This window comes from Muntiacus reevesi, chromosome 4 (assembly GCF_963930625.1).
Source record: "Muntiacus reevesi chromosome 4, mMunRee1.1, whole genome shotgun sequence".
Taxonomy (NCBI): Eukaryota; Metazoa; Chordata; class Mammalia; order Artiodactyla; family Cervidae; genus Muntiacus; species Muntiacus reevesi.
In genome coordinates, this window is record NC_089252.1 from 170,929,389 (window position 1) to 170,949,668 (window position 20,280).

At 57.1% G+C, this 20,280-nt stretch overlaps 3 protein-coding genes across 14 annotated transcripts in view; 1 reads left to right on the forward strand and 2 right to left on the reverse strand.

Annotated features, from left to right (window-relative positions):
- Positions 1–3,919: 3,919 nt before the first annotated feature.
- On the reverse strand, positions 3,920–9,143 carry SLC39A5 (solute carrier family 39 member 5). Of its 4 annotated transcripts, XM_065934904.1 has the most exons (12): positions 9,008–9,026; positions 8,675–8,760; positions 7,600–7,955; positions 7,263–7,446; positions 6,301–6,463; positions 5,917–6,086; positions 5,591–5,731; positions 5,131–5,227; positions 4,879–5,049; positions 4,628–4,708; positions 4,346–4,536; positions 3,920–4,204 (listed from the first exon to the last, which is right to left on the reverse strand). In XM_065934904.1, exons 2-12 carry the CDS (start codon positions 8,726–8,728, stop codon positions 4,061–4,063), a joined length of 1,752 nt encoding a protein of 583 aa, XP_065790976.1. In that variant the 5' UTR covers positions 8,729–8,760; positions 9,008–9,026; the 3' UTR covers positions 3,920–4,060. The 4 variants fall into 4 exon arrangements, 3 of the variants coding, with proteins under 3 accessions (XP_065790976.1, XP_065790977.1, XP_065790978.1); XM_065934905.1 differs by lacking the exon at positions 8,675–8,760 and having other exon boundaries at positions 9,008–9,143; XM_065934906.1 differs by lacking the exon at positions 3,920–4,204 and having other exon boundaries at positions 4,352–4,536; positions 5,517–5,731; positions 9,008–9,036.
- An 82-nt stretch (positions 9,144–9,225) lies between these two features.
- On the reverse strand, positions 9,226–15,164 carry NABP2 (nucleic acid binding protein 2). Of its 5 annotated transcripts, XM_065934912.1 has the most exons (8): positions 14,932–15,164; positions 14,587–14,672; positions 13,083–13,185; positions 12,556–12,694; positions 12,408–12,479; positions 12,168–12,249; positions 12,011–12,074; positions 9,226–9,753 (listed from the first exon to the last, which is right to left on the reverse strand). In XM_065934912.1, the coding sequence occupies exons 3-8, from the start codon at positions 13,159–13,161 to the stop codon at positions 9,554–9,556; spliced, it is 636 nt and encodes a 211-aa protein (XP_065790984.1). In that variant the 5' UTR covers positions 13,162–13,185; positions 14,587–14,672; positions 14,932–15,164; the 3' UTR covers positions 9,226–9,553. The 5 variants fall into 5 exon arrangements, with proteins under 5 accessions (XP_065790984.1, XP_065790985.1, XP_065790988.1 ...); XM_065934913.1 differs by lacking the exon at positions 14,587–14,672; XM_065934916.1 differs by lacking the exons at positions 14,587–14,672; positions 14,932–15,164 and adding an exon at positions 13,565–13,600.
- A 146-nt stretch (positions 15,165–15,310) lies between these two features.
- RNF41 (ring finger protein 41) overlaps positions 15,311–20,280 on the forward strand; it is a 28,546-nt gene continuing 23,576 nt past the window's right edge. For 2 of the 5 annotated variants that reach the window (XM_065934908.1, XM_065934907.1), the window contains exons 1-2: positions 15,312–15,461; positions 17,875–18,060. The gene's annotated coding sequence lies outside the window, so the exon portion shown is untranslated. Of the gene's footprint in view, positions 15,462–17,874; positions 18,061–20,280 lie in introns of all 5 variants that reach the window. The other 3 variants (XM_065934909.1, XM_065934911.1, XM_065934910.1) reach the window with 3 other exon arrangements.

Here is a 20,280-nt window from a genome sequence, read left to right on the forward strand (position 1 = left end):
CAGCTGGGAGAGAAGGGATCCAGCTAAGGGATGCGCTGAGATTTCCCGGCGTTGCGCCCGACAAGCCAAGCTGGGCTGGAGTGAGGAGGGGGCAGTTTTCTCTCTAAATGTAGCATTGAATTTGGCCCTGGTCCCTTCAGACGCCCTGTCCATCCATCTCCTAGCTCTGCCTCCTGGAGAGGGGGACCCGCTTCCTTAGCCCAGCGTTCCCTTCCTCACACTCAATACCTCAGCCAGGGGCCAAGACACAGAACTTGAATAGAGGTCCTGCCTCCCCAGCGCGCGCGTCCGCGCCCAGTCTGGCTGCCATCAGTATCGCCCCCGGGGACTGGACAGGCCCCGTTTACACTGCAGGCCCCCCGGGTGGGGTCCCCTCAGGCCCCTTCCCCGCCCCTGCGTGCTGTATCCACCACCCTGTACGCCCTTTGCAGCCGCGTCCCCCGCGCGTCTGGCCGCCCTTGCCTGGGGTGGGCTGCGGGGAGCGGGGGGCATCCCAGGGACTGCCCGCTGCCTCGCAGACCCCCTCCACCATACCTCACGCTGGTTTCCCGGAGCCTGGGGTCTTCGTCCCAGCCCTTCCTCTTGCTGTCTTGCTCCCGCCTCCTCCCCCCACCCCACCCGTGTCTTGCGTCCCCCAACCTTCAGTTCCTAAACCATTTCAAAGCTTCCGAATGACCATTATTGGTAAGAAGGAGTATGCAGCTTTTAGTTTTAATCTTTATTTTCAAAGCCAAAGGGCCTTGCAATGCCCCTCTTGCCCACCTCCCCGCGCACCCTGTCCTCCCCTAGACGACAATCAACGTGACCTCTCTTAAGGGCTGCAGCCCCCGCCCTTCCCCCGTCCTGCTGGTTCTGCAGAGCTCGCCCCTGGCTTCACTTCTCTCTCCTTCCTGTTCTGCCCCCCCTCGTTTTGGTGCTGGGAATTAGGTGGCGGGGGTGGGGGCGCAGGGAGACGGTCCTCGGGATTGGACTCTCGAGGCTGCAGTCGTGTTCTCCTTCATCAGTGTCTGGTGACGACAGGAAGGCTCGAGTGTTTGGCGGGGGCCCCGTGGTTTTGCTGGATGAGATTTCTGGAGGCTGCCCGGCCCCCGCGCGCTTCCGGCACACCATCAGTGCCAGGGCAGGCGTGAGGAGGCCAGGAGGCCGGGCAGCCTCCTCCTAATGCCAAAGGAAGCCCCACACCCCGCCCCGGGCTCCCCAACCCCTAGTGTCTTTTGAAGCATTTTGACCATTCTCATGGCCACTGCATATTTATTTTAATGTTAAGTGTTTTGGTTTTTGTTTTAAACCTCTTTGACTTAAACGGGTGTGGAGAAGTCAGCCAGGCAGAGTGCCCCCCCCAATCTTAAGGAGGCAGGGCGGGGAGGAATCATCTCCTTCCCTTCGCCCTCCCGCTCCCTGTCCCCTTCTCCCCGCCGCAGCTCTAAAGCACTTGCTTCAAGTAATAAGCACTTTTGAGAAAAGGCCTACTTTAAGTGAGGACCCTGGGAGCCGCCCCAGGTCCCAGCGAAGGGGACAGAGCGAGGGCTACGCAGGAGACAGGGAAACGGATGTGTGAGTCAGGGGGCGAGATGGAAAGAGCCAGTTTTTAGTTTCTGACTTTTGGGGAGATGTTTCTGATTTGGCGGTGGCTTTGGTAGGGTGTGTACTATCCTTCAGAAAAACAAACGGCACAAACTGTGGGTCCCCAACGGACCAACAGACCCGGGTCACTGCCGCTGTCCCGCGGAGACGGACGGCCCCTCGCCCGCCCCGTGGCCCCCTGAGCCCCGGACTGCTGAAAACCACTGAATGTACGGCCCAGGCTGGGGTGGGAGCGGCCTCTGGGGCGGGGGCTTCTCCTTTCGTTGGTGCTGTGGGGGGCGGGAGAGATGAGGCGGAGGGACTGCCACCCCACTCAGACGCGTTCCTTGGGGTGGGGGGCTGAGGAGGGCCCGCCTCCCCCTCCAGCCCCAGCCATGGCCCCCCTTCCTTCCTCACCCCTATCCGTTTTGACTGTAAGTCCAGCTCACCTTTGCCTTCAATGTGTAACCAAAGGAAAACTCAATACTGTTAACACCGCTGTCTGCCCACCCGAGCACCTCCTTACTCCCTGGACCTAGGAGGGGAGAAGGGGCGGGGTGGGGCGGGGGGCGTGGGGCCAGAGTGAACGGTTCTGCAGCTGTGCACCCCCCAGACCTCCCTCGGGGTCTTGGGAGGGGCGTTGGGCCAGGCTGGAGGCACTGGGAGCAGGCTTGCTCAGGATCTTGTGTAGGTGAGCGTCCTTGGTCTGAGTGGCTCCAGGACTGCTCCGAGGGCGGCCCCTTCCTCCTCCCCCCCGCCATTTCTCACCCTCTCCCCACACCCAGTGTTCATTCCCCCACCTCCCCTTCCTGCCGCAAAGGAAAATAGCCTTACAGACCCTAGCCCGGAACCCCTCCTCTTGGGGCAAACCAGTGCGGGGCCCCAGCCCACCTCGTTTGAACCCTACCTTTGAAGGAGGGATAAGGAGTAAAAAGCAGCCCCTTCCATCTAATTGTGGTGGCCCCGGCCCTCAGCCTTGACCCAGACTGGGCAAGAGCCGAGGGGAGGATCTTTGAGGACCAAGCCCAGTGGTCTGGGAAGAGGGAGGTAGAGAGGGAAGGGTCTGACTTGGGGACCCCCTCCTCCCGACCCAACCCCTAGAGACGCGACCAAATCCCAGAGCCGGGAGGAAGCCGGGGTGGGGAGGGTCTGCTCTATGAATTACTTGAAGGTACTGACTGAGGCTGCTGATGCCCACTTGGGTGTGAGGGGACAGCACTGCGTTTGGGAGGGCCGAGGGGGCAGGGTTGAGAGGGCCTGCCCTGGGCCCTCGCTCCCTCCCGCCAGGCGCGTTCCCTGGGCAGCCTGGCTTCGCCTCCCACCTGTGCCCCTCACCCTGGGCACCTCTCCAATTGCACTAAAGTAGCGGTGTGCCAGTCTTACCCCACCCAGGGGTCTCTGCTTCCAGTCCCTCCTGCCCACCGCCTCTGCCCCGTCCCGGACAATCTCCTTGTTCCTCTGTATTCCCGGGTAGCTCAGCTTTGTGTGTGTGTGTGTGTTTTGGGGGGTGGGTGGGTTCTGGCTGGAGTGGGCTTGCTAGGGGTTTGGGAAGGGCTCGGGGAAAGAAGGCGGATGAAGTCTCCTGCCCCCTTCCTCAGCTCCCGGCCACTTAAGCCTGGGAGGGAGGGTGCCTACCCTCGCGCCGCGCGTGTCTTGCAGATGTGCCAAAATGGGGGTGGGGGGAGGGCGCCTGGCAGAGCAGCCCCCAGGGTGGCTCTCTCAAAGCAATACAGTCCCCCGGCCTGGGGGACGGCAAGACAGGGGAGAGGGTTGGGTCGGGGCCGGGGTCCCCGTGTACAGCTGTGTATATTCCGGGGTGTTCTCCGTCCGGTACCGCGCGGGCGTCTCTGTGTGTGAACCCCCTCCCCCGCGCCCTGCATGACCTGTGATGCTGCAGACCCGCCATCCTGTGTGCAGGCGTGCGCTGGGCGCGCGGGCCCCCGTGTCCTGCCGCTCCCGCCGCCCTGTGACCCATGTACTCGGTTGTAGGAAGTAAAGAGAACTGAGCACAATTCACTGGATCCTAGTGGAATCTTTGTCTGAGCAATGTTGCCCGCCCGCCCTCCTCCCTGCCCTGGATTCACCTGCGGTGCTGGGGGCGGGTGTTTGATGCCGGCGGGCAGCAATAAAGGGCAGCCTGCGGGGATGCCTGCACCCCCAGGGTGCTGAGGGCAGCAGGGAGAAGGGGGACCTCGGTGCAGCGTCCCGACCCAGCCCGCCCCTTCCTCTCCGGGTGAAGCACAGCGCTGTCCCCGCAGACCAGACCCAGCGTCCCGCGCCCTCCAGGCCCGCCCTCCGCCCGCCGGCGCTGGGCCCTCCCCCGGCCACATCCCCGGGTCTCTGGGCTGTTCTGGTGCAAGCACAGCCGTCGCCGTCGTGGCTTGGGGATGGGTTCTGTTTATTAAAATCCTGTTGATCCTACTGGCGCTGCGTCCTGCCTCCGTTCCTCTGGCCGGGGGGCGGCCGGGAGGCCTGGACGCCTTTCCACCGCGCCCCCTCAGTCGTCGGAGACTAGGGGCCACAGCTGCTCCTCCAGCAGCGCTATGGCGAGCATGAGCGCGCCGCCCAGCAGCAGCCCCAGCGCCTGCAGCAGCACGTGCAGCCGGGGCGGGGGCTCGGGCGGACGGAGCAGGGCTGGGAGCTGGAAGGAGAGAAGGCCGTCGGGGGCCAGAAAGCCCCCGCGCCCCGCTTCCGCGCTCGCCGCTCAGGCGCTGGTGAGCCAGGCCCCGCCGCCGCCCCGCCACCCGCCTCCCCGGTTTCTCTGCTCCCCGCCGCCCCTCACCATGTCCACGAGGGCCACGTAGAGGAAGACCCCGGCCGTGACCCCGAACACCCAGGGAGTGAGCGGCACAGGGCCCAGGCTGAGCCCCACGCCCAGGGCCGCGCCCCCCAGCCCCAGGACTCCGGACACCAGGCTTAGCAGGAGCAGCTGCCGGAAGGGCAGGCCGGCCTGGAGCAGCATGGCGAAGTCACCTGGGCGGAGAGAGCGCAGGGCGGCGCGCAGTGAGCCCGGGCCGCCCCCGGCCTCCAGGAGCCAGCCCCGCTCCACGCCGGCCGTTCCTACCCAGTTCGTGCGGCAGCTCGTGGCAGAAGACCGCGACGGTGGTGCTGAGACCGCTGGAGAAGCCGTCAGAGAAGGCAGCCCCTGGGTGGGCCGGACGGGAGGTGGGCAGTCTGGAAGAGGCGTCTTCGCCGAGGCAGGGGGCAGGGGCCGCGAGCTCCGCCCTCCCGCCACTTGCCGGTAGCCCTGCCAGCCGCACCGGTAGCTGGAGGCCCGCCCTCCCCCGACCCCCGCCCTCCATCCCGTCCCCGCACCGATGGCCAGCCCGTCTGTGAGGTTGTGCAGACCGTCTCCCAGGAGGACCATCCACGTGAGGCTGGCGCCACCACCCCCCGGGCACCCGTGACTGTGGCCTTCGTGCCCAGGAGGGGCTGGGACTGCTGGGGGCTGGCTGGCCTGCTCCCTCGGGCCCTGAGCCCCTGGCTCTGCACGAAGGAGGACAAGAGCGTGTTGGCGGCTGCAGGTGAGCTGGGAGCCACGGCCCAGCCCTCACGTGCTCCGGTCACCTGGAGCTGCCTGCAGGGGCTGAAGGGCCATCCCTCTGCCCTCCTCCAGGTCCAGGCTTGGAGTTCTGAGGTCCTTTCTTTTCTGCCTGCAGCATCTCTGAAACGGGAGGGCATCCTTCCTGGTGGAGGAGGCAGCAGAGCCGGGGGCAAGGAGAGCCGGGCTGCCCGCTGCGAGAGTGACATTGACTTGGGGGTGCTCCCTGGCCTCTGCTGTTTCCCCAGGTCGGCACCCCTCCGTTTCTCCTTGCCCCGAGCTCAGGAGAGGAGCCCGTTTGGTCGGAAGCCCTGGGTCTGTGCTGAGGAGCCCGAACCCACTCCCTGCTGGCCATGAGGCCCCGCACACACAGTCAGGCAGACGTCAGAGCCAGGAGCACTCGGCCCCTCACCTCCCGGCTTGAGCGGCCAGTTCTCGGCTAGGACTCTGGTCTCGGCAGGAAGAGGACAATAGGGTGTCACTCACTGGCTTGCGCCCTCGACGCCGCAAGAGCCCCAGCACGTTCTCCAGGATGAAGAGCAGGAAGAGACCGCCGAGCACCGACAGCCCGGGGCCCAGGTCCTCCTCCGGCCGCCCGCCGGCTGCAGCGTGCTGCCCTCCTTGGGCCTGACGGAGAGGCGGTCAACGGCAGACTCCAGAAGCCCCCCGCGCCCGACAACACCCCTCTCCCGGGGTGGACTTCACCCACACTCCCCACCAGAAGGCAACTGCGGGCTGCGGCTGGAGTGGGAGAGAGGATGTCCTGTGACGGGGGGCCCTGGGGCAGGGGGCGGGGAAGGGGCTGCACGTACGTGCGGCAGCAGGTGCAGCAGCGCATCCCCACAGAGGGTGCCCACGGCCACGGCCCCCAGGAAGCCCAGCAGTGGCCGCAGCAGACGAGGCCCCAGGAGCCGCAGCAGCAGCAGCGAGAGCGGCGCGGGCAGGCTGAGCAGCAGGACGGCCAGGGCACTCTGAGCCAGGGCTGCGCAAAGTCAGGGGCTGGGGTCAGGCGGAGCTGCAGGGACACCTTAGAGGTGGGCTGGGGCTGAGAGGTGCTGCCAGGGGAGGCAAGCCCCGGTGAACCCCCTTCCTTGGCCTGAGCCCAGGACTCGCGTGCCCCGCCCCCCACTCCCGCTCTCACCCACGGAGCAGACAGGAGGTCCCCTGGGGAGCTCGGAGCTCTCTAACCCACTGACCAGATAGTAGGTCCCCTGGGGGGCTCGGAGCTGGGGCCCGGATGCAGACACGGCTGTCGATCTGATAAAGCAGGGCTGGACACAGCAGAGCGAACTGACGAGGCGTGAGAGCGGCAGCAGGGCTCAAGCCAAAATTGACCAGCAGCTGGGAGCCGTTCAGACACTGGGCAGGTAGAGGTGGAGGTTAGGCACCGGGGAACTGCTGGGACCTGGGACTCAGATCTTGGGTGTCTGCCCTTCCACTGCATGAACTCCTGGGTCTCTTCCAGGGTCCCCTTCACTCACACTGGCGGGTACGTCAGGGACTCAGGACAGTTACTGATGATCAGCACGTGTTCATTATCAGTGAATATGCAAACCAGAGCAAATAATTCAGTGCAAACTGGGTGCTAGTGAGCACTGCCACCATCTCCCTCCCTCCGTAGCTCTGGTGTCTCATTAATTTAGTGATGATGGTCAGACAACTAGAGCCCTCCCTTCCAGAATCTTAGAAGGGAGAAGAACCTAAAATGCCATGCAAACCTCCTCTCAAGAGCCCTGACACATTCCACCAGCCTTGGATCGAGTGCTTCCTGTGACGGGGTGCTCACCCTCACCAGGTCTGTTTCAGGGCTGGGTTTGGCTGCCCTCCGGTGTACATGGAACACATTCACTGACTTTCTGGGTGATGATAGCCATCTACCCACTTCAGGCCTCCTCTCCAGGTAACCAGCCCCAGGTTTCACCCTGGGCTGCTTCTCTGGATTCTCTGCTTTGCCAAGAGTGGCCCCTAAACCCAGTCTTAGAGCTCGAGGCATGGGTCTACCTACTGTGAGCACAGGGGAACATATTCCTTTACTGGAATAACGTACCCTAAGATCACACCTGGATTTAAGTAGCCATTTTAAATTACTGAGTCTTCAAACATTTCAGGCCATCTAAATCCCGTGGCTCCTATCCCCTCGGGAGATCATAAGACTCACATCCTCATTCAGATGGTCAGCCAGGGAATGGTCCAGCAGCAGAAGCCTGTGAAAGAGGCCCAGGCCCGAGGGGCCTGGCCCATGGGGTGGTCCTGGGGCCTCTGTCCCCGCCAGGTCACCCCACCCCGAGGGGTCCAGAGGCAGCCCTGCCCAGACATTCACACTCAGCTCGGGGTCCTGCGTCCTAGAATGGATGGGACGGCAAGTCAGGGTCTGAAAAACGTGTGATTCCAGGAGTCTGATGTTAGGAAGGCAGAGCTAGGCAGCCGGAGGAGACTCTTGTCAGTAGGGAAGAGCTTGGCTATGACACTTTGGGTGGGGGGAGATGGGTTAGTACCTGTGTGTGGAATTGTCTCCAGCTGGGGGTGCACCCCGACCAGCAGGAGGCCCATGGTGTCCCAGGCGAAGGGCCTGAACTCGGCCTAGTCCCAGGCTGTGGAGGAGCCTGGCTAGGCCCCCTGCGGTCAGCGTCCCATTCTCCCCATAGAGACCAAACAGCTGGGCCAGGTAATGGTTCTGTTCCTGCTCAGCAGGGCCCAGGTAGGGGCCTGAGCCCTCCACCCAGCCCAAGGCCACCCACACACACAGGCCAGCCAGCAGATGACTCATTGGGGGCCCCATTCCTGGGGGGACAGGCTCAGAGGCTCTGGTTCCGGCTTCTATTCCCCCTGGTGGAACATCCTGAGGACTGCCCTGGAAGAACGAGGAGGAAGGGGCTGGGGCTCCTGCCGTGAGCCCACACTCCTCACACCCCACCACAACCCAGTACAGCGGCAGCCCTACTCGCTCACCCTTCCTCCCCATCGCCTTCTTCTGAGCAGCCTCTTGTTTACCGGTTCCTAGAGCAAGCGCTTTTCCTGACCCAGAACACTGCCTTCCCCAGATCCAGAGCCGCCCAGACTGTCCCTCCCTGTCCCCCAGAGCCCACCCCTCAGCCTCAGCCCACCTCTCTCATACCCTGCAACCCCCAGGGCCTCAGCCCCACGGCAGTGTGAGAGCCGTCACCGCAGGCTCCCACGAGGCCTGGCTGTGGGCACTGAGAGGTTCCTGAGTTATGGAGGGGAGCCGGGCTCGGTCTCCAGCTGCCCGGGTAAGTTGGAGGCCACGTCAGATAGCCAGGATGGCCAAGCCCTCGCCCCTAGCCCAGCTGCCTGGGGGTGGGGCCAGGGGAGGTGCCAGAGTGGGAAGAGTCACATCAGAGGAGTTAATGGTTCACTGGTCTCTGGGGTGGGGGTCAAAGGTCAGTCTTGGCTGGGCCCCCGAGTAGGGCGGGGCCACCCTCTGCCCCTGGAAAAGCCACATGGCCAAGGAGAGCCTGGGCCTGGCCATTTCTTCTAAATAATTTACACACACCCCCCAAGCCAGTCGGTACCATCTTAGCCTCTCGCTGCCTAAACTGCCACGCCACCTACCTTACATACGGCATGGGCTTCATTCAGCTCCAACCCCACGCCCCATGCCCACATTCCCTGGAGAGTTGGCCCCAGATGTCCCTAAGCTGGAGAGGAGGGTAAAAAGGCAGATGAGGGGCAACCCCAGACGCAGGGGGAAGAAATTGTTTTTAGCAATTCCTCATCCCAGGAGAGAAAGAGCCAGAACTCAGGGAATCATGACCAAGACAGGGGCCGCTCTGGTGGGAGGAGGAAAGGAGTGCCCGGGCCCTCTGAAGATGTCTGACCTGGCTTTAGGTTGGGGAGCACAGTCTGATCGGGGTGATCGGTCCAGGGGGTCGAGGCTGGCATTACCTGACAGCAGGAAGCAGGGACACCTGGAGGAAGGGGGACAGCGTCTTCGGTTCCAGCTGCAGGGGGGCAGGCAGGCAGGTGGACAAGGGTCACGGCAGGGAGGCGGCAGAGGAGGACACGCCCTTAAAGGGGCAGGCCCTGCTCCTCCCCTCCACCCCCTAGGGACACCCCAGCTGCCGATCTCTTCATGTTCCCGTGGAAAGCAAAGGAGTCCAGTACAGAGTGGTAAAGTAACATTTATTAGGAAGGAGAGATTCAATTAGACTTCCACATCACACACTCAAGAAACAGGCTAACCGTCGTTTCTAAGCAGGAAGGAGGGGAGGCAGATGGCCCCGAACCCCAGGAGACAGGCAGCTTCAGCTGGACAAGGAGGGGAGAGTGGGCTGAGGGGGGGTAAAGGCCACGGCCCGCCCACCCTCAGTGAAGTTTAGTGGCTAAAACACTCCTACCCCCCGGCCCCCCAGAGACGGCAGCCCGGGAGAAAGCTGTGCTCTCGAGCAGACGCCTGGCTTATGGCTGGTGGCGGGAAGCAGGCGAGTACCGCTATCTCTTGCTGCTCCTCCGGGTTTCTTTGCCGTTACTGACGGCGTTGCTGGAAGGGCCGGGGGCGCCGGCAGGTGTGTGGTTGGGCTGGCTTCGGGTAATCCGGGTGCTGGGGGGGTGGGAGGGAGTGTGAGGCGGGTGCGGGCCACCGCCAGGACCTGGTGGGGTGCTCAGTCCATTCCCGTTCTGGCTCTCAGAGGCTAGGTGTGGGAGAAAGAGGAGAAACACAGGAATCAGAGAACTAAGGCAGGCAGGCGTCCACCCCCAAGACCTCCCTGCAGCCCCGGCGGGCAGAAGTCTCCACCAAGTGCAGCTGCGCATTTAAGGCTGTGTGACCACGTGCGAAAAATGTGAGCTGCAGGAAGGGGCCCCAGAGGAGACGGCAATCATTCTGACAGTTGCTACATGAACCATTGTATATTTTCTTTAAAAAAAAAAAAAAAAATTGGCTGCACCTCACAGCTTGTGGCATCTTACTTAGTTCCCTGGCCAGGGATTGAACCTGGGCCCTCAGTAGTGACAGCAATAAGTCCTAGCTGCTGGACTGCCAGGGAATTCCTATTTTTCTTTTTCATTCATCTCTATCATTAGGAGTCACACCTAGCTGTTTAGTGCTAGGCTCAAGGATCACCAACAAAATAGCTCTTGACCAAAACTGACTATAAAACTAGAGGCTCACTGGGAAGGGAAGGGTCTGAAATTTGTGCTAAAATGTAAGAAGGATCTAGAAAGGAAGAAAAAAGTGTGGTGTGTGTCACAATGAATCACATTCACTTGAGAAAATATAAACAAGAATAAGCAAAAAAAAGACTATTATACATACTCACACCCCCAAAATAATAGACAACACTTTTGTGTACGTTTTCAGTGTTCAATCTTTGAACTACCTTAGCTGTGAAAACCACTATCACCACACTTACCCCGGTGTATTATTAACATAACCATCATCTGTGGGGCTATCTCCTGCATGGACTTCGAGCTCCTAAAGACAAGTGCTGTGTTTTTCCCCTTGTATTCCTCACCTATAAATGCTTGTTAAATGAAGATAGGTGTCTGCCTCTCACATACACAAGGCACCATGAACCCTAACCGTACCCCTGCTGGTCCATCAGACAAAGATATCGGCAGCCAAAACTGAAGAATAAAGCCCTTTCCTTAATTCAGAGAAATAATTAGGAGAGTATGTAGAAAGTGATTGTTTTTATGCCATACATTTTTTTTCTTTAAAACCTTCTGTACCTATTAGCAGAGGACAAAGCAAATAAACATGTAGCAAATGAATATGAGGGGGCAAACAGGCTTAAATGTATCTTATTTAAAATATTTTTGTAAATAATAGAGTTATAGAGACTGGAGAATATGTAACTGTCATATTTTCAGTTGAAAATATGGATGCTACTTTTTATGGTGGAATTAAATGTTGTTATTTCATGGTGTTTCCAAAGAACACCATGACCTTGAGTGGTTCTAATGAAGGTTAGGAAACCACGGTAACTGAGGATGCAGACACAGACAGGAACGATAGAGGCAGCCCGAAGCCTAATGTCATGGGAGAAACATAAGGCGTGGATCACAGGCAAGAATGCCAAACACCCAGGAGTAGTGGGGTCAGCTGGGAGATGACCCAGGAGAAAAGAACAGTAAAAAAACAGGTTTCTAAGGAAAAGCCAAGGGAAGAAGGGGGTGATGTTGGTGAATGATTCTAATTAAAAGTTGATGATCTACAGGAAGGCAAATTCTCAACAGACCAAAAGCAAGGGCTTCTGAGTTGGAAGAACCATAATCCCGAGGGTCAAGGCCTAGGAGCAGGGACTTAAATTTCAAGAGTGGCAACCCTAAACAGAAACGACTTCGTGCTAAAGTGGTGCAGTATGGACATGTTGAGTCATGTAAGTAACAGTGTATCAGAACTGATACTGAATCAAAATAGGCAAGGGTGGAAAACGCCAAGTTTCTGCCAAAGAAGAAGTCAAAGAAGAGAGGAAGGAGCTAGAATGAAAAAGGGCAGTCTGCAGAGAAACTGCTCTCATTTTTGGCTCTGAGTGTTAGTGGCAAAAGGGAGCTCTATCAGTGATAGAAACATATCCCCAAATGTTTTCACCCGAGGGAGTTGGAAAAGAACTGGGAGAGGGACTTCCCTGGTGGTCCAGTGGTTAAGAAATCGCCTGCCAATGCAGGGGGCATAGGTTTGATCCCTGGTCAGGGTACTAACATCTTACGTGCCATGGGGGCAACTGAGCCCACTCACCACAAGGAAGATCCCGTGTGATGCAACTAAGACCTGGTACAACTGAGTAAATAAATATACAAACGTTTATTAAAAAAAAAAAAGAACCGGGGTGGAAAAGGCTATAATCAGAGAAAAGAGTTAGAAAAGGGATGAAGGCGATGCATCTCTCTAGGCTGGGTAGAGTAGGGAAACTACGAGAACTAGTGAATGGAAGAGAACCCACTTACCTGGAGAAGCAGCAGGGGGCCCAGTGGTAGGCTGGGGAGCCGCAGGGCCACTGTCGTTCTGCACCTGAAGGCACAGACGACATATTCAGACCTTACTCTCTGCCAGGCTGCTTGGCCTGACCTGCCCTCCTTCCCATATCACAGTCATGGGACCCACCGTCTTGTTGGGTGCCTGCTGGGCGCTGTATTCTGGGTTGGGCTCACTGAAGTTAGGAACCTCAGAATAAACCATACAGAATCTGCAAGGGGAGAAAGTGGCAAAGCCTCAGGCCCATCCCCAGGAAACCTCAGGAAGGCCCAGGTTCAGAACATGGAATGCACACCCTCATGCTGCCTTCTGCAAAACACAAGCTTCTTTCCTCCACCTGTGCTTCTACCGTCCCAAGATAGCACTTACTCTCCAATCTTCTGGAGATCACCCCCACGGCCAGTGTACAACGTCAGACAACCTTTGAACACTGACGCGTACCTGTGGGGGTACAGAAAGCAGGATTCAGAGTCACAGAAAAGGCCCTGGAATAACCAGAGGTCGCCTGATGGATTACCCTTTGGTGAGCCGGATAATGTCCCCGGGCTGGATCAGGTTGCCCACGTCGTCCCAGACGGAGATATTGATGCTGCCGGTTTTGTCGGCTACTTTGCAGGTCCGAACCTCGTGTCCGTCCTTTGTCTTGGTCACTCGGCCTGGAGGGAACAGACCAATGCGGTGGCGGTGGTCAGATAAACAGCGGTGGTGATGATCAGAGGGATGAAGTCTAGATACTGGTGGAGTGAGGTGTACAAACAGGCCAAATCCCTGGGGCAGGGAGGAGCCAGCACCATGGAGAGGGCCCTGGGGGGTGGGGGTGGGGGGGCGGTGGCGGGGAAGGCCCGGAGGCGCTGGAGGCACGGATCTGGCAAGAGTTCCGTCCATCTACCCTACACTCGACCATAACTCTCCGGGCGGGGGCTACGAGAGACTGGACGTGGGCAGTGTCTTGGGATGCGCCCTGCCATTCTGGGTGCAAGTTAAGAATGGTTCTGCCCAACCCCGAGACCCTACGCAGGGGGCCCGCCGCCCCAGCTGAGCCACCTGTCTCCAGCACAATGAAGATGAGGTTCAGATTCTTGAGCCCGGGCTTGATGTCCTTCACGAAGGTCTCCGTCGTCATGCTGCCCGAGCCTCAGCACCCCCACTAGAAGGGGGGAAAGGGATGAAGGTTCAACGCATGGACCTTCCCGTGTCCACTTCGCAAGGCCTACCTACCACACTAGGCTGGTCAGGCAGTCCTAAACCACCTAACTAAAAGGGTAGAAACGAACTTCCCCGTGGCCCTCCAACTTCAAGATCAGAATTTAAGGGGCCTCTGGATTGGCTGCTTCGGGGCTGGAAGTCCCCCCTCCCCGGAGGCTTTCAGTCTCAAGTCCCGAAGCGGGGAAGCCGACGGAAACCGGGGCAGAGAACCTGATGCAGAGCCAAGGAATGGAATCTCACTCGCCCACCTTCCCGAACCCTCATCTGGACAATCCGGGACTCAGTCCATCCTCTCCCCCAACCCACAGCCCACCACCCACCCAGCCAGCCCGCCGGACTGTGCACGCCGCCGCGTCGCCCGCAGGGGGAGCCAAAGGTCCCCAGGCCGCCGGCTGCGGACCAATGGAACGCAGGAGTCAGAACATTCCCGGAAGTTTGCCCCGGCCGGCCTCCTCCAGCCAATCAGCACTGCCCCGGCTCGCCCCGGCTCCCCACCCGACCAATCGGGATTCGAGATTCACGCGCCGCGAAAGGGGTGGGATTTTAGGTATTAAAGGAGCCTCAGAGAGGGTAGACTGAGCAAAGAACAGCAAAGACCGCCAGGGGGCGCCTCAGGTCCCAATTTCCCTCCACTTGACGAGGCGCAAGCACTAGGAGAAGCCTCCAAGATTTTCTCCTAGTCGTGACACGGTGGAAATAGGAGCAAAGGTTTTTTTTGGAATCCAGCGGACAAAAGCATAAAAACAAGCTCATCACTTCACTTTGGTACTCGACAGTTCTTAAATATGTGATTCCATTTTGCAGACGAGAAAAAGCAGTGTCTAGCACATGTAGAAAGCAGTGTCTAGCACACAACAGGCAGTTTCCTCCTCTTCTCCAACTGCTCTAACCCTCATCTTTATTTCTGATTTGGGGCAGTAACCAGGTTGGTGAAGGTCTCTGGGAAAAGTAGCATTCACACCAGAGACAGACAAATGGCGGCCTCACTCTTTCCCCTTGGAAATGACGGACTCTGGGGCTCAGAGAGCAACATTTGCATTACTTCCTCTCACACTCCGAAAGGCAACTGTTCCTGAAGTTCTCACCCCCTAGACCTCAGGATCCTCAGAGGACTAAAAAGAAGAGGCCTGAACCGTTAGTTCCCTTTGACACTTGATACATAGTCAACAAAATGTAGCTAACTCTGTAGCATTGCATATCAACCAATTACATATATAAACAATGACATACACGTGCGTTACCATTTGCCTAGCGAGCATCGGTGAAAAATACTGCTTACTATCAGATTAGCCTATGAGGCCATGCAGTTGTACTGCCTTGGTTTGCTTAATCAGTCCCTTACCTTCTTCTAGAGGGCTTTAGGCTCCACCTTGACTTTCCTCGGAGCTCGGTTCTCTCCCGCCCACAACCCCAGCCACGGTGTTGTACCTTAAGGAAAGCAAACCACAGCCCGGAAAGAGGGACATTTTTATCTCCCTTCTGTCCCCTGAGGTGTTTCGGGCAACTATACAAGTGCTCCGAAGGCCGACGTAAATACGGCGGGAGTGAGACGGAGGAAGCGGGCAAGCTTAGATCAAAGTTTCCCGGCCACACACTCCCCCACTCCCCACCCAGTGGTCGCCTTGATGACTACATATTCACTCCCATGACTATGAGCCATAAGATCAGGAGGCTCCGGGATGCTGACCACGGCTCTGGAAGCGGGAGAGGGGCCGGGCAGACGGCGGGTCAGTGCAGGCCAGCCTACTAGCGACGATCTCGCACCAAGTCGCATCGGCTTTAGAGCACGAACACGTGCACCCCTCCGAAGCGAAGTCACGCTCTCCTGGAGAGTCGGCCTCCGGCTCGGCCCCTGATGCTCACGCCGGGAAGAACATAGAGTCGTCCCTCCCAAACGGCTATCTAGTCCTCCCGGGGACCACAAGGACTTCCGGTCTAGAGCGGAGGCCTGGCTAGCCCTCACTCTCCTCGTTGGCTGCCGTGGTGTCCAGTCCGGGACGAGTTAAACAAAGAGGCGGGGCTTGGTGACGAGCTTCCGCCGGGTTGCGTAGCAGCGGTGGGCGGGGCAAAGGCTCCGTCCCACACGGCCGAGAGTGGTCGGAGCCCTCTCGCGTCTTCTTCCCCTTCCCCGTCCCCTCCCGGGAAAGGCTGGGACCCGGCACCCGGGCTGTCTCTCGACCGCAGCGGGTACGGAGAGTCCAGACCGCTTCCAGGGCGGTGCGTACGGCGCCTGCGCGCGCTCCCACTTCAAGGAGGGTGTGGGAAGGCGGGGGCGATGTCCCGGGGGATTGAGGCGGGGGTTCGCGGCGTTGGAGGTCAGGAGAAGGGGTGAGAGTAGAGATGAAAAATGGAGGAAGGGAGCAGCGATAGGGAGGAGTCCGGAGGTGATAAAGGGGCGCCGGGGGGTGGGTTGCTGGGGTGATGCATTGGAATGGGGGCCCCTTAAAAAGTGCAGGAGGGGCCTGGGCCGGCCGGAGGACGGGGAGGAGGCGACTTGAGGGAACAGCGCGGTGTTTAAATCGGCAGTGATTGACAGGCCGGGAGCGGAGGCGGGGAGCCGTCTGAGGCCAGCCTGGGCAGGGGCCGCGGGACCTGAGCCCCCGCCCTCCAGGCGCCGCAGCCTGGCTCCTCTCCCACGCCTGGTCTTTGGCAGCCTTGTCTTCCTCCTCCGTTCCTTCCCTCTCTCCCTCCCACCCCTCTATGTAGGAATCTCACATTCCTCACATCCCTGCCCTGGGTTTGCAGCCAGGCCCTCTTCGCGGGCTGCGCACACCGGAAAGCCTTCTCCAAGCCGGAACGCAGAGGAAATTGGGGACTGGGAAGGAGGGAGCTGGAGAAGGAGCAGAAAGCTGAGAGGGCTGAGAGTGTTTCGCTTGAGGCACTGACAGGCACCTGCATTCAGAAGCTGACTTCGTTCCACCTGGTAGCAGATGCAGCGTTTAATGAGACCGCTGAACCACTGTTCTTGGGGACTGGGCTGTGATAAAGTCTAATCCCTTTCTGCACAGGTGGTTTTAGTCTGACAGTAGAGCAAGAAGCTGATATTGTTGCAGGCTGCTACTTTTCCCCAGATAGGGATGGTAGGGAACCCGAGTGATGCAATGATGTTACTGCCCTGGGTGTCCAGCCCACTTTGTGGCTGCACCTGGATGGAAAACAAGAAACAAGCTTCTTTCAAGTATTTTCTCATGGACCCTCAGTACTCTAAATTTATTTTGCATTCTATTACTACAAATACCTCATGGTGTTTGTACAAATAGTGGTATGAATAGCAGTATTCAGTATGCTTTCATATTTCTTATGTCATTTGATTTTCCTGGACAATATGTAAGATAGATAAGTCAAGTTATCATTGTGCCTGCTTGACAGGTGAAGAAATTGAAAACTGCAGAAGGGATACACGGCTTGTTAGAAGTCGAGCAGCTGGCAGAGCAGGGACCAGAGTCCAGGTCTCCTGACCCCACGTGACCCTCTGTGTTGAAAAATCCTGTTTTGTTCTGGTCAGGAGAGCTGTGAGGGGGTACAGCTTTTCCCAGGATGGACAACTGTTAGTCTGGAGCTTGTCTCTAGGAGACTGAACATAGCACTGATTCCTGGAAGCTTTTCTTGAGGTGCAGGGGCAGATGCCAGGCTGTTGGGAAATACTCTTGTCAAAGTGGAAGAAGCATTGTACATGCCTCTGTATGTATGGATGTATGATGGATGGGAGAGACCTATCAACTCCCCCCTCACTGCCCCCAACTACAGGGAAGAGAAAGTGGACCCGGCCTGGCACCTTTACCCTCCGATTAGTTTTTAAATACTGCACTAACATGTTATGGCTGCTGAGCATAGTAAACTAATGAGCCCATGTACCAGACTCAGGGAGAGGTGGTCTCTGTTTTGTGGATAAAAATTGTCATCCTTCCTAACACAGCCCTTAATATTGATCGATGTGAAGGTGAGGAAAGGGATTTGAGTAGTTTCTGTTCTGCATCTGAAGCCTTGTCTCCCTCTGCTTGGTTTCATCCTTTTCGTAACGAGAGTTTGGTCTTCCCAGTTGTCTAGTAATTTCCTGATTGACTGCCTCTTCATTTTTTAAAAAAAAAAGCCTGATCCCTTGAGGTATATTTCCAGACTTGAAAGTAGAATTACACCTATGCCAATATTCTTGAGTATCTTCTCCTTGTGAAACAGTACTTTTCGAGTGGAGAGTAGGACAGATTCTTTTTCTGTGAAATAATGTATGTGAAAGCACTTTGGGAACATTAAAGCCTCATGCTGCGCACGTGAGGTGTCACGGCTCTCGGTGATACGTAGCCACGGATTTGGGTTCGCTGGCGTTCCTTGCAGTCGTAGGCGCTGAATTAAAGCATCTTCTCTGCCTCAGACAGCTGCTCTCCCCTGCCTGGCTTCTTGTCGCTTTCTCTCCCCACCTCGGCTGTGTTTGAATCACTTGGCCTGGGCGTGTGGCTCCTCAGCAGATGACCTCACTCCTTGCGGAGGAGCCTGCGAACCCTGAAACCTGCGGCTCTCAGGGGAGTTGTCTTGTCCTCCTCAACCGACCGTCAGACCCGAGTCTGTCTAGTTTCATTGCCTAGTGCAGGTACTGCTCCTGACTCACCTCCTTCTTCCTTGTTCCTATTAATAGTGCGCTCCCCGACTGTGACATCACACCCATCCCCTTGGCGATGAAGCTTGTTACTAGGAAGGAAGACTCGGTCGGAGAATAGCCAACAAGATGGGTTGCTGGGAGCGTCTCCTGAGCGGCAGTGAGCGGAGGCATCAGGGGGTCGGAGCCTTGTAAACAGGGAACCTGCCCCCCAACACTTGGAAGGTAAAAAGCGTTGGTTCAGAACCCCCTTCTGGGCTTCAACCCTCTTCTCTGCTACTCTGGATTCCTTCTGCTCTTGAAAACCTGATTTTCAAAACTCTTTTATGCATAAACTTTTCTGTGATTAACCCACGTCAGTCTGTTCTTGATGGCATGCTTATGTCTTACATGAACTGTTAACTTTTACTTGCTGATAGATTGTTAAGTTTTACTCTTTTTGTGTGTTTTATATCCTGCGTACTCACTCACTGAACTCAAGCCTGCACATGTGTTTGAGGACGAGGATTGTGCTTGCTGTGTCTTTTACGTGAAGATGAGGTTGGGGGCGGTCCTTGCTGGTCTTTGAGGCCTGGTCAGCCTCACCCTAGGTGTTAGAGTTGTTAGTTGGGAGTTTCTGAAGGATTGTGTGACCTCTGGATGCTTGTTTATTTATTTATTTTTAAAAAATATTTGTTTTATTTGCGTGTGCCGAATCTTAGTCGCTGTGTGTGGGATCGAGTTCCCAGACCAGGTACTGAACTCAGGGCCCCTGCATTGGGAGCTTGGAGTCTTAGCCACTGGACCACCAAGAAGTCCCCCTCTGGATTCTCTTTCAAATTTAACCAATTAAAGTGTGCTGAAGAAGCCTGACTTTAAAAATCTCCTGTGCTAAATCTAGTCTGGATCACAGAATTCTGGAATTAAATGGAACCTTAGAGGCAATGAGGAAACCAAGTTCTAAGAGCTCAGTTCTCTAAGAGAGGGAGTGACTTCACTCTAAGGATTCTATTGCTTAGATGCGAAAGACCACTTTCTTTCATGTAGAAAGTCAGGAGGGTTGCCTAAAGAGAGCAAGGTCAAAGTTGACTCTCATAAAGCCAGGGCGCCTGTTATAATGTAATTACCCCTAATTTAGCCTGTTTCTGTACTTACTAGACTAGTATTGTCTCGGATGCTTCATTTCATGTGGAGTAAAGGGAGCTGAGGCCCGGAGACGTGCCGTCAGTTGCCCAGGGTCACGCACTGCTTGGTGATAGAGCTCGAGTGGCTTCTAGATTCTCAACTCGGCGTTCTTTTTCCACATCTGTTTCTTTATTGGGAGACAGGGAGTAAGATGAAATGTTTTAGGGGCGCCCGTGAGGCACCCTTCACCAGCTACTTTCTTCACTGGGTTGAAATTCCTAGGAGCCGCCTGTTTCATTACAGTGGAGCAGGTTATGGGGCTCTTTGCCTTAATGTCTGGTGATTTGTAGTAAACGGCGCTGGAGAATTCTCAGCCCTCCGCACCTGTGTTGTATTCAGGGCATGGAGGAGAGAGGAGGAGGAGGAGATGACAGCACTTAGGCTTGGATTTTACCAGTATGTTTTTGCCAAGCTTTGGTGACAGCATACCCAGTCACCCTAAAATGGGAGCGGTTGCACTAATGTGTGTGTGTGTGAATGTGCGTGGTTTGCATATCGGTACATGGGTTCAAGAAACCCTGAATAAGGGAGGGTAAATGTTCAGGCTCCTTTAGAAACAATCTGTTTTGAATTCCTAGCTCTATCTGGGAGTAGACCAGTGAAAACAACGGCAACAGTAAGTTACAGGGGTGTAGGGAGCGGTCTAGTAACGTTCTCAAGTGTGTGTTTGTTTATTTGAAATTAATGAATTCGTTGACTTACTATTTTCAGCCGCGCTGTGTTGCTGTCCGTGGGCTTCCCCAGTTGTGGGAAGTGGGGCTGCCCTCCCCTTGCGGTGCACGGGCTCCCACTGCGCTGGCGTCTCTCGCTGCAGACGCGGGCTCCGGCCCGTGGGCTCCGTGGTCGTGGCACAGAAGCTCAGTTGCTCTGAGGTCTGTGGAATTTTCCCGGACCGGGCATCATCAAACCTGTGTCCCCTGCATCACAAGGAGGGTTCTCGACCATGGGACCACCAGCGAGGCCCTCACATTTTTATAATTAATGCTGAGCAGCAGCGTAGAGCCATCCCGGCGTAGCAGTGAGGAAGCGCATCCTCCTGATTACCTGCTTTGGCTCCGGCCTGCTGGGAATGCAGTTTTCAGTTGGGGTTCAGGATGTTCAAATTGGGTGAGTTGGCAGGACTCCTATAGGCCTGAAGGAACACTTCAGTGCTAATTTCGTTCAGCTCCCCAACTGACGTGAAGCCTTCCAAGGCCTTTTCCTCCCCTGCAGCTCAAGGAGGAGATCGAGGAAGCCGTGCTTGCAGTGGCTGTGGTCACCGGCTGTGATTCTTGTGGTCTC